General features: G+C 45.3%; 1 protein-coding gene across 3 annotated transcripts in view; it reads right to left on the bottom strand.

The window, feature by feature from the left end:
- Nucleotides 1-18,470, bottom strand: part of LOH12CR1 (loss of heterozygosity, 12, chromosomal region 1) — a 68,036-nt gene that overhangs the window by 5,443 nt on the left and 44,123 nt on the right. For all 3 annotated transcript variants that reach the window (XM_012732854.1, XM_012732853.1, XM_004693270.2), the window contains exon 3: nucleotides 13,075-13,232. In XM_012732854.1, the coding sequence (XP_012588308.1) occupies nucleotides 13,075-13,232 (158 nt within the window). The remainder of the gene's footprint in view (nucleotides 1-13,074; nucleotides 13,233-18,470) is intronic.

An 18,470-nucleotide genomic window follows, 5' to 3' on the forward strand; every position in this document is an offset into this window, starting at 1 on the left:
AGCCCCCCAGACTCAAGTTTATATCCGGAACTTCGGGTGCAATTCCTGCTGCCCCGCTGGCTGGTTCCAAGAGCACAAGCCTCCCAGGGCCTCAACTCATGTGACCATAGAGCCTCTGGAGTGACCCGATAGAAGCAAAACCAAACTAATGAAGGCACAGGTGAACCTAGCTGGCCCCAAGGGAAGCACCCACTCTACTTTTATACTGCGTGTGCGGAGAGGGGATGTGAGGAGGGAAGTTAAGAAAAGGCGCGCTTGTTTTTCCATGCTGGTTCTTCCCTCTGAATAGGAAACCCAACTAAAGTGGAAATACTGCCTCTGGAGGGTCGCACAGCCCTGTCTAGTCAGCAGCACTGCGCAGGAAGTGAGCCAGGAACTTGTCGTGACCGTGCAGGCCAGGCCTCATCAGGATGGCCCTCCAGCCCTGCCCCAAGAGGCGGACGCGGGGGCCCTGGTCTCCTCATAAAAGCCAGCATGACTCATTACACAGCCTCTTACCATTCACAACCTTTTTGGGGTATCACATTTCCCTTGACAGGGGCATTCCTGACCCTCCTCACCCCAACTCTACCAGACTAGACAACCGACGAGGTCACATGAAATGTCTCCAAGGCCCCAACTAGTCAACTATTATGTTTAAGGTCCTTGACCATCATCCCCTCTCCCTGTATGCTACTTGATCGATTTGCCCCCCATCTCAGCAAGGCGTTTCCACATCCGGGGGGCACGTGTTTCATGAGTGCAGCACTTTTTGCAAAGCGATATCATGTCTGAGGCTCAGCTGAGCACACATAATCCAGACATATTGCTTAGACATAATATATCTTTCAAGCGTCAATTCCACCATAAACCATGGAAGAAAAATAACCCCAGAGGAGGAAACTTTTAGGATTGATGTGCAAAGTAAGCAGGTGACATGAACAAAACACCTACAACAACCTCCAGAAAAACAATTCCATTAATCATAAAATCTATGGGAACAGAAATAGAAACTAACTCTTGAATTTCTTTTGCATGAAAAATGAAAAAGCAAGGAGAGAATTTAGCTAATAAGGGCAGGAGAAATAATGACATTTCGAGATATCCAGAGAGACAAACTTTATCTTTGTTGTAAAGCTGGGAGTTTACTGCTGTGCCTCGCCTCTGTTACATTAACTATCTTCAAGGCTTACCCAATCACTCAGATGACAATTTACCATTGTGTTTTTCGCTGACATGTTTTCTTTTTGTTCTGTATTTCTGCTACTGAAATCTTACAACAGAGTCATGTGAATCATTCCAAAGTTTCTTGACAAAAATACCTCACAAGCCACGATAAATGAAGTCATAATTTACCTACAAGTCCTTCCACAATTCTGATCTCTGTGTTCAGCCACGAGAATGAGTAACTGTCACCACTGTTAGATGACATCCCAGCTGTCCTCTAAGTTAGAAAAGATAAGCACTTCATAAAAACACCTCTAAATTCTAAAGCCTTAAGTGTGTACAAGATTAACTTGCAAGCTTGATAACGCCTTTGTAGGTCAAAACGAAAAATGAGCAGGCCAACGGCTCCACAGTTGGCAAAATTCAAGTCTGTATGAACAACTGACTGCTGGTATTCCAATACTTGAGTCACTGGAATTTACAAAAATGTTAAAAAACCAAAAAGTATTGCTTCAAGACTTACTCGAGACTGCATTAAAAAGACAATACTGCATTAAAAAGAAGTCACTCATCGTGGGCCCTCCCTGGTGGCACAGCGGGTTAAAGCACAGCACTAAGAAGCTAAAGCCACTTCTGCATGAGTTCGATCCCCGCCCATCCCAGAGGTGATCCACATGGCGTGGCAGACCTCTCCTGACCCGCCTGCTGCTATCCTCAGCAGTGTACTTCGTCAGTCTGCCTGTTCTGCTCCCCACTCTCTCTGGTGAATCCTCTCACTACCCCTGTACCTCTGGCCTGTACCCCGGCTCTGTATGCATAAAAAAATAAACCTTAAAAAAAAAAAAGTCACTCATCGTAATAAGAGAGATGCAAATTAAAACCACAATGAGATACCACCTCACCCCAGTGAGAATGGCACATTTTCAAACAACTAGCAATAACAAATGTTGGCGAAGATGTGGAGAAAAAGGAACTCTCCTGCACTGCTGGTGGGAATGCAAACTAGTACAACCACTATGGAAAACTGTTTGGAGGTTCCTCAAACTGCTAAACATGGAGCTTCCCTACAACCCAGCAATCCCACTCCTAGGTATCTACCCAAAAGACACAAAAACACTGATTCAAAAAGATACTTGTACCCCCATGTTTATTGCTGCTTTATTTACAATTGGAAAAACATGGAAGCAGCCCAAGTGCCCAAAAGTAGATGACTGGATAAAAAAGACGTGGTACATATGCACAATGGAATATTACTCAGCAACCAAAAAAGAGAAACACATGTCTTTTGCAGCAACTTGGATGGAGCTGGAAAAGATCATGCTTAGTGAGATAAGCCAGAAAGAGAAAGAAAAATAGCGGATGGTTTCGCTCAAAGCAGTTTAATGGACCAGGCGAGAAAATAATAAGAATAATGAACAGCCATATACCAGAGACATTTTGTGGGGGTGGTGTGGGGAATGGGATCAAAAACGGGGGGGTGGGGAGGGAAATGCACGGGACTATGGTGATGGCACACGGGTGACTCGGTGATGGGAAACGCGCAGGGATTACAACTGAGATGGAAAAAAAAATGTACAAAATGATGTAAAAATAAACTATTATATTATAAAAAAAAAGTCATTCAGCTTTACCACCCTCTATCAGTAATGTTCAACTTTTAATGCGATACCTCTCAGATAACTTAAGCCTCAAGCTCAGTCTGTATTAGTCTCAGCATAGCTCCCTTTCTCTATACTCACCCTGCGCTTAAATTCCTGTTTCCCAAGGAGGGCAGTAGGAAGCAGGCGGGGAGGAAGCCTGGGGGGGCCGGGCAGCTCAAAGGGCTGAGCCTTTCTTCTCACACTACAAGCCTGCCCCCGCTCTGTTCCGCCTTCCGAGGGACAGCCTTCTGCGTCCCGAGAAGCAGTGAACACACACTGCTATGCAGTTCTGTTCTTTTTATGTTCCTAGTTTCAGGCACATAAATTTCCCTGAATGGAAATTTATAACCTCCTGCTTTATAGCTCCACAAATAATGAATTCTAAGGTCAGTAGCAGTCTGTGGGGACTTGGTGATGCTCAAATATCTATTCAGAGATGGAAATAATATTGGTTTTAAGCAATGTAGGTTCATCCTCCTTCTTCAAACCCGCCACCCTTACATGACTAATAATTCATTACAGAAGTCAGAGCTTCTACCTTTTAAAAGTGGTAATAATAATGTGTCCACCCATCTATTTTATCCCTGAGTTGTGTTGTGAAGGTTATGTAAACTACATAACTAGATGATATCACAAGAATGAACTAAAAATAGAACAGCTATAAAAATGTAATGTTGTATTATTATAACAAATTCCACAGAATGACCAAATATGCTTGGAAATTTGTTTTTCATGGTACTAAAATAAAACCAAGACTTTCCCAAACGATATGTCACATTCTAAGCCAACTGTTCCAGGCTGCTCTGCCCGCCTGGGACAACCAGGTGCCTCTCGTTTCTTTCTGCTTTTCCTAATAAACCTGCCCTTTTAAAATGTAAGGGGGAGGAGTCCTCTAAAACATCTTACAGAAAGCCTCAACCTTCCACATGTTCCAAATCTCAGCAGTCCCAACCTCCTATCTCTATCTGGTCTTGCAAATACCTCTTCTTTCTGCAGAGAAGACAGACAATGGCCAGTCAGTCAGCTGTTCCATCATTAGTCACAGGTTTCAAAACCATGAGGAGAGACTACAGCTCACCAGGGTGGCCAAATTAAAAGGGCAACAATGAAAGTACTAGTGAGGCTAGGGAGAGACTAGGACCCTCATACACTGCTGGTAGGAGTATGAAATAGTGCTGTACTTTGAAAAGAGTTTTAAGTTTCTCCAAAAATTAAAGGCAGAATTCACATGTAGCCCAGGGTCTGCCTCTGAGGTATATGCCCCCTCGCCCCTCCATGGTGAGCTGTGTGCTCAATACCTTCTGGAAATTCCTAGCAGATGAATTTAAATGCTGATCTTTATAGTGTTGAATGAAACAACATTTTTGCTTCCAACTCAACCACCAGCATTTATTTTCATAATAACAAAGTAGCAGACTTAAATAACATGGGCATTTACCAAAAAAAAACTGAGAGGAGACCAAAGGGAACAAGCTATTTGGTGGCAGATAAATCTGAGTGACATTTTCTCGGGCCCAGTGGGTACACCACATGCTGACAATTCACTTGTAGAAGCGTTTCACACTCCCTGACTTCACACGGGGGCTCAGGACAGAGAATCGGCGCTGCCGGTGGTCAGGGGAGACGGCTCACACCCCCACAGCACAGTGTCTGGAGGAGACTGCTCCAGAGCAGCTGAACAATACAGCTGAGTCCACTTAGCGAGTCCTGCTGGTCTCGGGTCTCCTGAACCCAGGGCCACCCCACCACATTAGGCACGGCTGCCCAAGTCACCAGCATCCCCGGTGACATTTCCTTTCTGTAGTCCTACCTGGTCAAACAAATTATGACCAAGGGTGAAAACTGGTCTCAAGTGAAGTTTTTCAAGACACCATTCCTGCCCATAATGAAACCAAAAAGCTACTGACAATGCCAAAAGCAGATGACCACGTCAAGTCACACGAACGTCTCTCTGTCCAGGAGCAACAGGGAGCTGCTCAGGTGGAGCGAGGCTGCAGCCAGGAGCGCAATGGTCGACACTGTGCAGGCTCCGCTGCCTTCTAGAGTTACGTAAGCCGCTGCAGCTCCTTAGTAGTCTGCCATTTCCTGTTACGCAAGGGGCTTACAATGGGCAGACTGTCGCCAATGTTTTCATTAATTACACCACAGACTGAGTGGCATCTATTGCCACATAATGGACTTTCTGAAGTGACTCTGTTTCCTTTGTTCAAACAATATATCTAAATGTCTTGGTAGAGGAACAAATTTAATTTGGGTCGTCTAGAAAATGAAGAGATACCAGGACCTCAAGAATTTGAATTGCATCACATGGTTTCAATGATTATTTTATGGCTTGTCCAACTTCCCCTTCTGCCTTCTCACCCTCTGTGATGTTACATCTTGGAAGGAAGGTAGGAAAAGTCTCCCGTCTTTCAGTAGTTCCCAAAGCTAGACTGTGACAGTCACTTACATGACTCTCTGCCTTGCCGACCCCCAGAAGGCCAGAAGGTGACACAGAACAACAGCAAATCAGGAAAAGTAATCAAAGTGAAAATAAAAGCTCAGGACAGAAATGCCACGTCCCTCTCCAAGGAGAACTTTGCGACCACGTAAGACGTGCACACAGGCTCAGACCCCTGAGAAGACTCCTCCTTTTCTGCAACCAGGGCCCCGGGCTTTCTGAACCTCCCTGGCTCACTGAAGAGCCTGCTCGGAGCCCTTCAGAAGGTGAGTGGGAAGCATGAAACCAGGGCCCATGTGAGCGCTGGGCCTGGAGGGTGGCCCTGGGGCTGTGGCGAGATGCAGCGGCAAGTGAGTGGCTGGCAGACAAGCTAGCTCTCCACAGGCTCCACCTCAGTGTGGGGTCGTCCCTGAAACGAGCCTGGACTTGTGCTACTAATGCCCACGTGTCTACAGAGTCACAGACTGTGCTGCATTTGAAATAAGTGAATTTGCCCCCAATGCAAGCCTGCTCCCCTTACAAAGCACCCCCATCCTGCAGAGTGCTTCCACATTCACATCCTACCGTTCTGGACTGCAGGTTGGGGAGGACCTTTCTAGTCATTTCTGATGGTCTGTGGCAGCCTCAGACCAGGGAAAGCGCCCCATGTGTGGCAGGATGAGAGGGGTGTTGTGAGGTCAGAATGGCAAGTGGAGGCCTGATGTCCAAGTCCAGTCTGTCAGCATAGGCAGAGAGAAGGTGGCTGTTGCCTCAAGCTACACGGACCCAGCTACAACAATCCTTCAGGGTTCCTTGGGACCCGACACAACTGGAGATGCTTTTTAAAGGAGAATGGACCTTCACGTGTCCTCCCAGCTTCCAGCAGGGAGCAAGGATGTCCCCAGCTCAGAATAGACCAGCAAGAATAAGAGTGAGCAGATTTTTAACAGAAAACAGACTCTTGGCTACCATCACTGTCACTGGTGGAAAATTTTGATAAGTCTGAGGTACCGACCGAATTTGGAGAAGAGTCTGCTGAATAGCTCTGTACTAGCCAAGAGGTCTGCATAATAAAAGTTCCTTTCCAGCAAGGCCACCCTGTGCAAATCCCTACCTCTCTGGCATTTCAAATCCTTTATCTTGCTGTGTATTTTTCTTTTGAGCACTGATCACCAAACACCCTCTATTGCTGTATATTTTCTTTTTCTCCCTCATTTAGTGACTGCTTCCCCAGTGCAAGGCAAGGTCTAAGAGGAAGGCAACGTATGGGTTCTGTTCAGGGACACAGCCTCCACACCTCCAACAGGGCCTGCGTGAAGGTAACAGCGGCCCTCTGAGCACATGCACGCGGGTCCTGGTAGTATCTGCTTAGCTCAGTGAGTCCAGAACCAGTGGGGGGAAACCTCACAAGACAAAGAAATATGTCATGAAAGAAAAACAAACAATTTGGGGGAAAAGCTGCATGGTCAAAATCAATGTTTGTAATACACAGAAAAACAGAAACAGCCTTTTAAAAAACTCACAGATAGGATGATATAAAAAATAATCACAGATAACCTCATTACTAAGAGGCAACTGCAACTATATACTTGTTTCCCTCTAACCTTTGTTAAAAGATACTTAACAGGTTGCAATGATATTGATGGTGGCCTGGCTTTTTCACTTACTGCTAAAAACCTGTTTTCCTACTATCACTTGGTTTTCGTGGACACAAAACTTAACCCAAGTGACATGGAAACCATGGGGGCACCTCACACCAGCCCTTGTGAACCTCAAAGTTCCCATACATTTTTAGGAACATAAAGACGACAGCGATGTTCAAAACATAACCCAAAATTCTGGACATACGCAAGGGCTGCGCCTCCAGACTCCCTTGAGGCGAGCTGGGCCCGTGTGACTGGGCTCTACCCAGAGAGACAGGGGACTGAAGAACACAGTGAGTCCCTTTCCCCAACACTTCTGATGATGAAGTGCCAGACTTCCAGGCGTGACCCTGAGAACCCCTCTGCTAGTCACTCTCCTTCCCCTCCAGCACCTGGGTGCTGTCAGCAGTGGCCTCTGGGGGTAGGAGGAGCCCAGAAGTCAATGGAGGAGAGTCACCTGCTAGCCAGAAACACCACTGTGAACGAGAACAAGAAAAAAACTTCTGTTGTATTTGAGTCATGACGCATTTCTGGATGGATTTAGAGCTCAGTCTGGCCCACCGAGCTACCACTTACAACTTTTATTTTCTCTAACAGAATAAGCAAGCCTAACAGCCCCCACGACAAGGACACTGAAATAACTGAAGAACATGCTATGTTCATTCACCTAACATCTCTGAAGTGACGATGTGCCAGACACGGCTCGCAGCGACGCTCACCTCTGCTGAAACGCCTTGTTGCTTACTGAAAGACATACCAAAGAGAGCGACATTTCCGAGACCTGCTTCCAGTTCTTCAGCCATGCTTACCCCCTGGCTTAGAGGTTGCTGTAACTCGCATTCCTCACCAGAAAGGCAGCTAGAGGGGGCCTCTCAGGGCAGACTGGAAAGGAGCTGGGGAAGGGCGAAGGGCAGGCATGCGGGCCGGTCAGGGGAAGCTGGCAGTCAGTTGTCTTGGGGCACATCTAGGGCGAGCAAACTGGGAGGAAACAGGGTTGCTGTTCACACATGCTCATATGGCAGCAGCCAGAACCTGAATGGAGTTAACTCTCAGAGCAGTCAAAAAACTGGGTTTGGCTCATGCCTCGCCAAGAAACACAAGTCTCCATTTCCAGCAGGCAAGTAATAAACTCGATTGGGCCCCCTTCCAGACTTTCTGTCTTGGCAGCACAGGGCTGTGGAAAGGAAGCGTGGGGCCAGGCCCAAGGAAGTAGCATACCTTACAGCCAGACAAACCAGCATAAGCCCAGTCCCCCATCTGTACTTCCTGCCACCCAAGGGACCAGTTGTATTTCTTACCGAAAAGAAAGGTTGCCCAAAGGACAAGAGGGGAACAGCTACAATGCTATCGTAAGGTCTCTGGTGGAAACTCACACCCGAGTACCCTGTGAGATGGGAAGGAATGCCAGGCCCCCTTGAAAGGCTAGAAAAGAAGAAATGCAGCAGAAAGAAGCTGCGCCTCTCACGACTCTCGCCTACATGTGTAGTTTTAAATGAGCCCTCCCGACCGGTTTTGTAATCTCAAGTCAGGCGAGCCACAGCCAAGGTAGATTTAGAACAGCCACACGACACCGAAAGGTTCAGCTCAAGGTGGTGGGTCGAGTACCGGTCTCAGCCGCCTATGGCTCACGCTAACCAACTGGGCCGGGGGGGGGGCCAGAATGGACGCTAATGCCAGGGCAGACAGACTCTGGCAGCACCGAGGGGACTCACGTCACCCTGATCAGCCTCTCCCCCAGCCCTGTGGAGGAGGAGTACAGACTCTGCAGCCAAATACAAAGAAAACAGCTCCAGCAGGGTCTTCAACATGACTCGGCAGCTTAGGGCAAAACCAGCACTGCTGTGGACACAGCAGGCTGTGCCCAGCTGTGTGCTGTCCAGGGCGGAAACCTCCCTCTAAAAACCACTCGGGGGTCTACTGCACGAAGAAGGAGAAACTACAACACAACGAAGGACTCCAAAGAAGCAGGATGCACGTAGCCTGGTACGGTGGGAAGGAGAACTGGCCAGCAGGAAGGCGCATCTCCTGTTACCTCAGTCATTAAGGAGGAGAAAAAACCTTGGGTAAACCCCAAAGGACCTTGGATTTCCTATTGGGGCAATGAAAGGGCTGAATTAGAGAAACCTGAGGGCCTCTCCAGCATCCTTCCATGACCGGAGGACTGGAGCTCTCAGCCTGCTCATGTGAACCACCGTTTGGTGGCTGATCCTGGCTTGTGCTAAAACACCCCGGTGCTCCACACATCTGAATGACAAACGCAGACTACCAGGAGCTTGTCGTGAATTTCTTAGTCAAGTCCTTTAAGGCAAGAGCACGCAACCGTAACAAAATGAACCCAGTGGCTTGATCGTAGTTAGGCAGGTAGTGGAATTATGAACAAATTGACCGGGCGACAGACGAACAAGACAGAAACAAGAGCCGGGTGGTGAGCAGATGCTGCACACAGCTCTGCGGTGTCTTGGAGTTGAGCACTTTCACCTGCTGAGTAGCCTCCCACGCCTGGCACCCCCCGAGCACCCACAAAAGTGGTAGCAGGGTCCTCTCTTCTTTACCGTTCAGTTAACACAAATTTCAATGACAGATGTGACCTAAAATGGAAAGTGTCCACCTACCAACTTGACTCCACAATAATGGGTCCATAATGGGCTACTCCGAAAATCACTGAGATGGTAAGAAGAGCTGTGCCCACAGCCCAGAAGCCCAGGGCTGGTCACGTGCTGTCATCCGGTTTCACATTTCTCGGCCCATTTTCCTCAGGCATCAGCTTACTATTCACCAAGCTGAACAAGCAGTTAAATTAATGACAAAATTTCCAAATGTCACTTGTTCATGGCAGGAAAGAAATGATTCAGGGTTTGAAGGAAATGAGAGTGGGCTAAAAATAATCTGCCTTGCCTCTATGTAGTTCTTTATCCTACTTGGGTTGTTGAGCACAGAGCTGAAAATGAGCCAATATTTAGGCTGCTACTGGAGTCAAGAAACTTCATGAGTCAATTCATGGCAGAAGGTTGGGCTTTTCCCTTTTAGACATTATTTATATGTAAAACAATCACAAGAGTTAACACTATGGTGTTTAATACAAGTCAGACAGGTTTTAGAAACTTTACAGAGAGTAACTGTATGAATGCACCTCCGTCCTCCCTAGATCTTGCAACACAAATGCTCCCAGGGCCCAAATACCCCCTTCACCAGCTCCACAGGGATCTTGCTCTCGGAACTTGCCGTCTACTCGTCATCTCTGACCCCTCCCCATCATTCTGTACTATGTTCAAATATTCCACTCGCAAACAGACCACTTCATCCACCTTCATTTGCATTATTTTTGTCCACGATCTCACTCTGTGACCCTGGCTAAAGTACTTTCTCCAACAGGCTTCAATTTCTATATCTAAATAATGAGCATGCTGGATGAACCAACACCAACATCATGTGGCTCTTACTGCAGCGAAAACACCTTTCAACAAGAAGTTCCAGAAGTTCACTGACCCCTGAAGCCCTAATGTCAATGTTATCCTAAGACTGTCAAGTACTTGCCCTGGCCACCAAGTTGCCCTCTTCCTCTGTTCATTCATTTCCCAAGTTCTGGTTTTCCGCGATGGCCTCCCTAGAGGCCATCACCTGCTCCAGGAGACTCTGGTCTTTAATGCCTACAGAACTTGTTAACAAACCACAACTGAGCACACCCCACAGACAGTGCCTTATCTTTCACATCACTGTTCAGTGTGTCTGTTCTCCTCGCCTGTCCTTACCTCTCAGTCAGCAGAGCCACCACCACCGCATTCCCAGGTCTCCCCTCAAGGAGCACCCCTCAGCAGGTGTGCCACAGTGCTCAGGGAGAGTGAGGGTCATCCTGTAGCCCAGGAGGGAATTCCTGGCCACTGTGACAAGACTCCAGCTGTGAAGGATGTCCGCACCATCACCCGTTCCTCTCTCTCACACTGGAGAGTGTAACTAAATTTAGCAATGGAAAGGCTCTGCTAACTCCTTGATTTTTCCTTTCTCTGAATTAGGAGCGGTTCCAGCCATGTGTCCCTCTGATCCCAACGGAAGTGATCACGAGGCCTGCCCACTGATTTCCCTCCTGATCTTGGCTCTGCAGGTCCACTAACACTCCTAGAGAATGACAGGTATGACAACACCTGATACAGAGCAAAGGACTTTTAGAAAAAAGACAAGGGACACTGAGTTAATTTATTATCCTAAAATTTTCTGAGATTTAATGTTGCAATTTCTAGCACAGGAGTCAAAATGGTAAGGTCTTATGCCTACAAAAGCATTTTTCAGGACTAGTCTAAAAAAATACCACTTCTACAAGACATTAATTGATGTTACCTAAGATAAGGATTTCGCGGTCAAAGAAGTTTCAAATGTACTGATTCCCTTTACTGTAAGGTTCCTAAGAACTTTTAGTAAGATGCATTAAAACTCTCCAAAGTGGAAATGAAATATGCAGAAAGTCTGACCTAGTTTTACAGAATTTGGTTCTGTTTTTACTGTGGTTCCCAAGTCCCAGGCAGTGGAGGATGGCTTCATTATCATTTGGTAATCATTATAAAATACAGATTCACAGACCACATCCTAGGTCTATCGGGAGAGAGAAAGTCTTAGGATTAAAACAAAAAGAAAAAACAAGTACTCTAATGCAAAGTTGTGTTTGAGATTTAAAGCTCTACAGACGATAATGCAGTAAGTTTATAATATTTGCCAGGTCCCGATCTTCCAAATAGAAGCATTTAATCCATGAAAGAAGCAGAGATGCATCCAACGTTTGTGAAAGACAAGTACTAACACGTCGGGGGCATTGGCAAATGCGAATCTGTCAATGTAACTAAAGACTGTTTTGTCATCTCAAGGACATACTACATCTATTACTAATTGATGTTTAATCTGCACCAATCCTCAAGCCTTTACTTGCATGTCCATATTCTTTCACGGCCAATGACAGGACTGTTTTGTTAAACGATCCAGGGGATGTCCGTCTCATAAGCTTCAAGATGGAGCTCCTGTTCTGTTACAGGGCATCACGTCAGAATTTCTGGAATATAAATTCCTTCTTGATTGAAAACTTTGGAAAAGTTTTAATAAGATGCATTAAAACTCTCCAGAGTGGAGATGAATTATGCAGAAAGTCTGGCCTTTTTTACATGAGACTAGTTTTACAGATTTTGTGCTTCAGACCAGTGGTTCCCAAGTCCCAGGGAATGGCGGATGGCTTCGTTATTGCGCTAGGCCATGCAGAAGCTCGGCTAGTGACAGAAGTGCTTAAAACAAGTACCTACTTACAGTCACTAATGACTCCTCAACAATCATACCATGCCCTTTAGTTTAGCAAGTACTTTCCCTTGAGTTATATTACTTCCTCTTCACAAAAAAAAACTGTGTGCATTAAAGATATATAGTCACTTCTGTGAAACTAGTTTAAGAGCCACGGTGCTTTCCATGGGCTAACATGGTGAAAAATGTAACTGAGGAAGATGTGGTGGCTCCTGCCTTAGGAGAGCTGATGAGCTACTGGAAAACAAAATGTTAATGATAGAGGAAGCAGCTCAGCAGTCTGGAGATGTGTTAGCTAGAGCAAATTAGAGTGGTAGGGCTTCCCATATACCAATAACAGCTAATGTTCCCTGAGCAACTGAGTCTTCACTCAGTCTTTGGGTAGGGTACTGCTCAGTCCCGTTTTTCAGATGAGGATACTAAGATCAAGAGCAGTAACTTTCCCAAGCGTGTAACTGGTCAACCAGGATCCGAGCTTAACCTTTTCACCACTGCATTTACTGGTGGGGAGGGCAATTTCCCCAGAGCCATGAGGACAGACAGCAGACTTCACTAGAAAATGACTACTTCCCCTAAGTTGGAGTCACCAGCTCTAATGCCCAGTAAAAAAGAACTCATAGTGTCACGGGGGTTAAGTCTCAGCACTATGAAGTGACCTGTAGCCACTGTAGCTTGAGTTCAATTCCCAGCCAAGTCACTAACCCACATGGCGCAGCAGACCTCTCCTGTCTCGCCTGCTGCTCCCCTCAGCAGTACAGTTCAGTCGATCTGCCTCTTCTGCTCCCCACTCTGTCTTTGGTGAATCTTCTCACCCCCTACACCTCTGGCCCATACCCCAGTTATTCTATGCATAAATAATTTTTTTAAAAAGGGCTTTAAAAAAGAAAAGGACTTGTGAATCACAAAAGTCCCAATAATGAGTCAGCAGAGTTACTGTCCCTCCAGTTCATACCTCTTTGATCCGCTTCACCAGAGCATTCTGATCGAAAGCAACCGCCTCTGCACACTGGTGGAGGTGGCCCTGGTATCGGAGACAGAGCTGCAGCACCTGCTGAGAATCCAGCTTCTCCAATTTTGCATTTGTTGGGGAGGTCTGCCCGCTCAATAACCCTGCAAAGCAGACAAAAAAAGAGTGAAGTCAAAAGAAATGGAAATCAGTGTGAGGAGACTTGTAAATAAAGCAGCTTAACAACAAGCTCGCCAAGACATAGTCAGAGACTTAAACTGCCTCATGCTGCATCTATGATGTGCTGACGGCAATCACGGTGGCTGTCCGCTGGGGGAGCACTCATTATATGCTGCTCACTAAGGGCTCCTTGTATTCTTTTCCTTACTCATAATTGAGCCAGGAAGGAAGGCAGTATTATCCCTGTGGTACAGATGAGGATGCCAGGACACTGAGAGGTTAAAAACTTTCCTAAAGTCACATGGCCAGAGAGTGGTTTCTGCAGGACAGCGCCTGATGTCATGACATTCCTTCAAGGTGTCAGGAGTATGAATCCCTTCTGGACTGCAAACACTGGAAGTGGTATTTACTTTATTCCTTTAGATATTTAAACAATCATCTGAGAAACTGGGCAAGGGGACTAAAATGTACAAGGATATTATAAGGAGGGGATGCCACACGGAACAGTTTTGAAATTATCTTAACAACAACCTCATTACACACTAACATATTTTTTAAAGATTTATTTATTTCTGCATACAAGAACTGGGACACAGGCCAGAGGTGCAGAGGATTCACTAGAGACAGAGTGAGGAGCAGAACAGGCAGACCCAGTGAAACACACTGCTGAGGGGAGCTGCAGGTGAGACAGGTCTGCTGTGCCATGTGGGTCACCTCCCTGGCCATTTCAGAATGTGCTAGTTGTCTTCAGAGCACAGAACATCTTTACTAAAATAGTTTTGGGCAATTATGTATTATTTTTCAAGACTGTTATGAAATTGTGCTTTATTAGTCCATAAGCAACCATAACATTTACATTCCCACAGTGGCCATAGGACATAAAAAGTGGACATTCCTGACAGAAGCAATGTTGCTTTGTTAACTTTTGTGTTCATTTCTTGCTCTAGAAGCCATCTGCTGCATTAGTTACTTCTATTTACTAAATAGCTGTCATTGAACTACTACTTTAGATTTTAATTTAATAGTACTTTCTATTTGTTTGCAAAATAAACCAAATAGCTTATCTTACAGTGATAGTAGTCTACTTAGAGAGGAAGACTTGATATTGTGATGGGAAGTAGTTTCCTTAGATCAAAGATAACAAAAAGGATTAAAAAAAAAAAAAAAAAACTGTGTTCTTACCACAATAAAGATTTTATTGATTACAAGGACTGAGCAAATAAAAAATCTGTTAGCACATCCACTAATCAAGGCTTTAAAACTAAGAGAGTTAATGTTTTTCAAGACAGCTTTGGAGGGGTCCTGTGGCATAACATTTAACTGGAAAAAATAAAATGTGTAAGAGAAAAAAAAGAAAATAAGACAGTATGGCTTAACTGAAAAACAGCCAGAGAGTCTCACATCTGCTTCTACATTTAAGCTGTTGTTATTTCATACCACGTAGACTTGGGAAAACCCCATTGTATACTTGTAGAAGAATGAGAGAAATGAGCAAATGTCTACTATTGAGAAAAACGTTTAGACTTCAGAGAGTCCCTGCAAGGTCCTCGGGATCTCGGGGCCCCGCCCGACCACACCAGGAACAATCGTGCTAGGCCTGCTCTCAGTTGAGGGCACAGGCTGGCAAGATGCCAGCCACATCCAGGCTTGTCCTGGGAACCCTTCTCCACTATTGCCCCCTTCGCTATCAACATCAAACCCTCACTTAAAAGAGCTGGAGCCAAGGCAGTGTCCTATTTCCTCCAAACAGGCCGTAAGATGCACACAGCTGTGCTGCCTCTGAGATTCCTCAGAAATGGCGGTCAGTGCTCTCAGTTCTCCATCGGGCCTGATGGAGCAGAGTGAGGGTTGAACCCCAGACCTGCTTCACTGCCCACACCCCACAGCTGGCATCCGATCCCCTCAGCTGTCCCACTCCTGTCCTTACCCAGAAGTGCACCTGCCACCCAGCTGCCCATGCCTCCACAGGAAGCTTCTGGTGAGGCTGGCATGTGCGGGAACGGGCATTTAATGTTTAATGGCAATTTCTAATGCGATCCTGTGTGCAAGCTCTTGTGCACCTGTGACCCAGTTTCCTCCAAAGGTAACATTTTCCGAAAGGTAACATTTTCCCAAACAGTCTTTCAGCCAGGATCCTGAATGGACACAATCCACTGACCCTATTCAGACGTCCCCTTTTTACTTGTACTCATGTGTGCGCATACGTGTGTGTTTAGTTCCACACATTTTTTCCATATGTGGGGGTCTGTGTGTCCACCACTAACGTTAGATATAGCCTATTCCAGCACCATGAGGATTTCTTGTGTTGCTTTTGAAAAGCATATTTACCTCTCCTCCCACCCCCTTCCTATCTAACTTCTGGCAAAATGAATCTCTTCCCCATTTCTAATGTTCACACCTGTCAAATGCCCCATAGATGCCCTAGTACAGTACGTCACCTTTTGAGACTGCTTCCACACCTATGCGCTGCATTTATCACCAGCTCATTCCTTTTCTTCTCTGAGTCATAATCCATGGTGTGTATGTACCTGAGTTTGTTTAGTAATTCAAATCGGACACTGTCTGATTTGGGCTATTACAAACCAGGCCACCTAAACAGTTGTGTTTGGAGTTTTGTGCAAGACGAAGTCTTCATATCTCTTGTATAAATGCCCCAGAGGGCAAATGCTGGGTAGAATACTTAGCTTTATAAGCAATGGCCATTTTTTGAGAGTGACTGTAAACCAGGGGGTTTTCCACAGCACTAAAATCTCCTCTCAGAAACTGTGTAGGGCTACTCAATCACCTACAGAAAGTACAGTTCTAGAAAAGAAAACTTGGGGAGAAAGGGATGAAGAATGTTTTGCTGTCAATCCAAGGGAGGAAAGAGCAAGCAGGCAGCCTGAATAGGCTGCGGCCGGTTCTGCGCCACAAGCAGTGGCCAGGACAGAGGCCATCAGGGAAACTCACACTCGCCAGCACGGAAATCAAGACTCCGTTTTAATTCTTACTTACCAACGCTAGCCAGGACCTAAACCCCCATAGCTAATAGAGAATGAAATATGTATCCTCTCAAAATTATTTTTTGTGCAGTTTTATAAACATACTTAGAGTTACAACTATTCTAAATAAACTGAGAAGCATAACCCCAGAGGGGTGAGGGAGGAGTTCCACTCCTGATACTTGCTTCTTCCACATGTATAGTCACCCATATAGATTTTTTTTTAAAATCTAGATTAGGGCCCTCCCTGGTGGCGCAGCGGGTTAAAGCACAGCACTGAGAATCTAAAGCCGCTTCCACACGAGTTCGATTCCCACCTGCCCTGAGGAGATCCACATGGCTTGGCAGACCTCTCCTGACCCGCCCGCTGCTCCCCTCAGCAGTGTAATTCGTCAATCTGCCTGTTCTGTTTCCCACTCTGTCTCTGGTGAAGCCTCTCACCACCCCTGAGCCTCTGGCTTCTACCCCAGTTCTGTATGCACAAATAAATAAATCTTTAAAAAAATCTAGATTAAATATTTTTTACTACAAGGAATGGGCCATTCTCCTCAATGTTCTATTTTCTTCACTTTGCAGTGATGCATATAAAGTAGATATTTATTGAGTTATATTTAAAAAAAAACCTCTAATTTAAAAGATTCCATATATTAAGGGTTGGGTTTGCAAATGGTAAATACTGGAGATATTTCCTAAAACCCTGTTGAAACCACTTTGTTTATACAGGAATAGAGCGTGTGCTCCAGGGAGTGGGTGAGGACCAAGACTGCACACGCAGATCAGAACTGCCATCTCTACCTACTTCTTTGTGTAAAGTGTTGAGTGGAAAAATCATCAGGGTTAGAAATTTGGAAAATATTTTGCTGAGCAATCTTTTCTTTTTGAAATGTCAGGTAGGGTAAAAAAAAAAGTTTTCTGAAATATGTAATATGGGGTGATGTGGGTATTAATCTAGGCTATTACCAAATGGAGTTCCTTCATTTTTTGTGGCTTAGCCACTTGCAGTACTTGGATCAAGGATTAGGAGCTGCGGGGCCCATACTTGAGAAACAATATAACCAAGATCCATTTCCTGTTAGAGAATCCAGAAAGCAGAATCTATGCAACTCTGACAAAAGTTATTGTGAAAGACAGCTAAGCAACATATTATGAAATGAGTAACCCTCGCCCCCAAATTTATAATACAGGATTTGACTCTGTTCATCACAATAAATTTCAAAGACATTTTGAATTGCATGTCATATGCATTCTTTATTTAATATAAAGCCTACTTTTCAAAGGCACCTCCTCCCCTTCTCTTAAAACAGGAAAATCCAAAAACACCTGCCCAACTTGGATAGGACTTGATGATGCGTGCTAGTGATCATGTCCTTTGCAGTACTTAGAAAGGCTCCTTAGGAATTATTATACCCATGTAGTCACCTCAGAACACCTAGAATGCCTATCAGTGTTTTGGTTAATCCATGCAATGGGAGTGACTGCAAGTGCTCGCAAGCCCAGGGTGATCTGTCAGCCCACCATGATATTTGGTGTGGATTGAACGGTTCTTCCAGGGCATCTGTTCTGACAGTTTCTAAAAACTACCAGTGGCCATGAAAGAACTTCCTCATTGAGACAGTGCTATATACTAAATGTTTGTGTCCCCCTCCCACTTGCTGCCTCCCCAATTCTCATGTGGAAACTAATTACCAGGGTAATGGTATTTGGAAGTAGGGCCTTTAGAAGATGATAAAGTCATGAGGTGGAGCCCTCATGAATGAGACTTGTACTATTATAAGAAAGATTTCAGAGAACTCGCTTTCCCTGCTACCATCAGAAGACACAGCAAAAAGACAGCTTCAATGAACCAGGAAGCAGTTCTCACTGCACAATGAATCTGTACCTTAATCTTGGCCTCCCCATCTCCAGAACTGTGAAAATTGACTTGGTGTTTATAAGGTACCCAGTCTACGGTATTTGTTATAGCAGCCTGAAAGGACTAAGAACAGGAAGCATGAGAAAAGCCACATTCAGAATAATCACAACATATGAAGCAAAAAAAGACAGAACTGAAGGGAAAGACAGGTAGTTTTACAATAACAGAGCATTTAATACCCCTTCTCAATAATGGATAGAACAAGCATACAAAAGATGAGTAAAGAACCAGAGGACTTCAACAACACAATAAACCAACCAGACCTAACAGAATTCTCTAGTCCAAACAGTAAAATCTGTAGTTTTTCAAGTTCACATTGGACATTTCCCA

This window comes from Condylura cristata, unplaced genomic scaffold (genome assembly GCF_000260355.1).
Source record: "Condylura cristata isolate star-nosed mole 26May11 unplaced genomic scaffold, ConCri1.0 scaffold00036, whole genome shotgun sequence".
NCBI classification, from domain to species: Eukaryota; Metazoa; Chordata; class Mammalia; order Eulipotyphla; family Talpidae; genus Condylura; species Condylura cristata.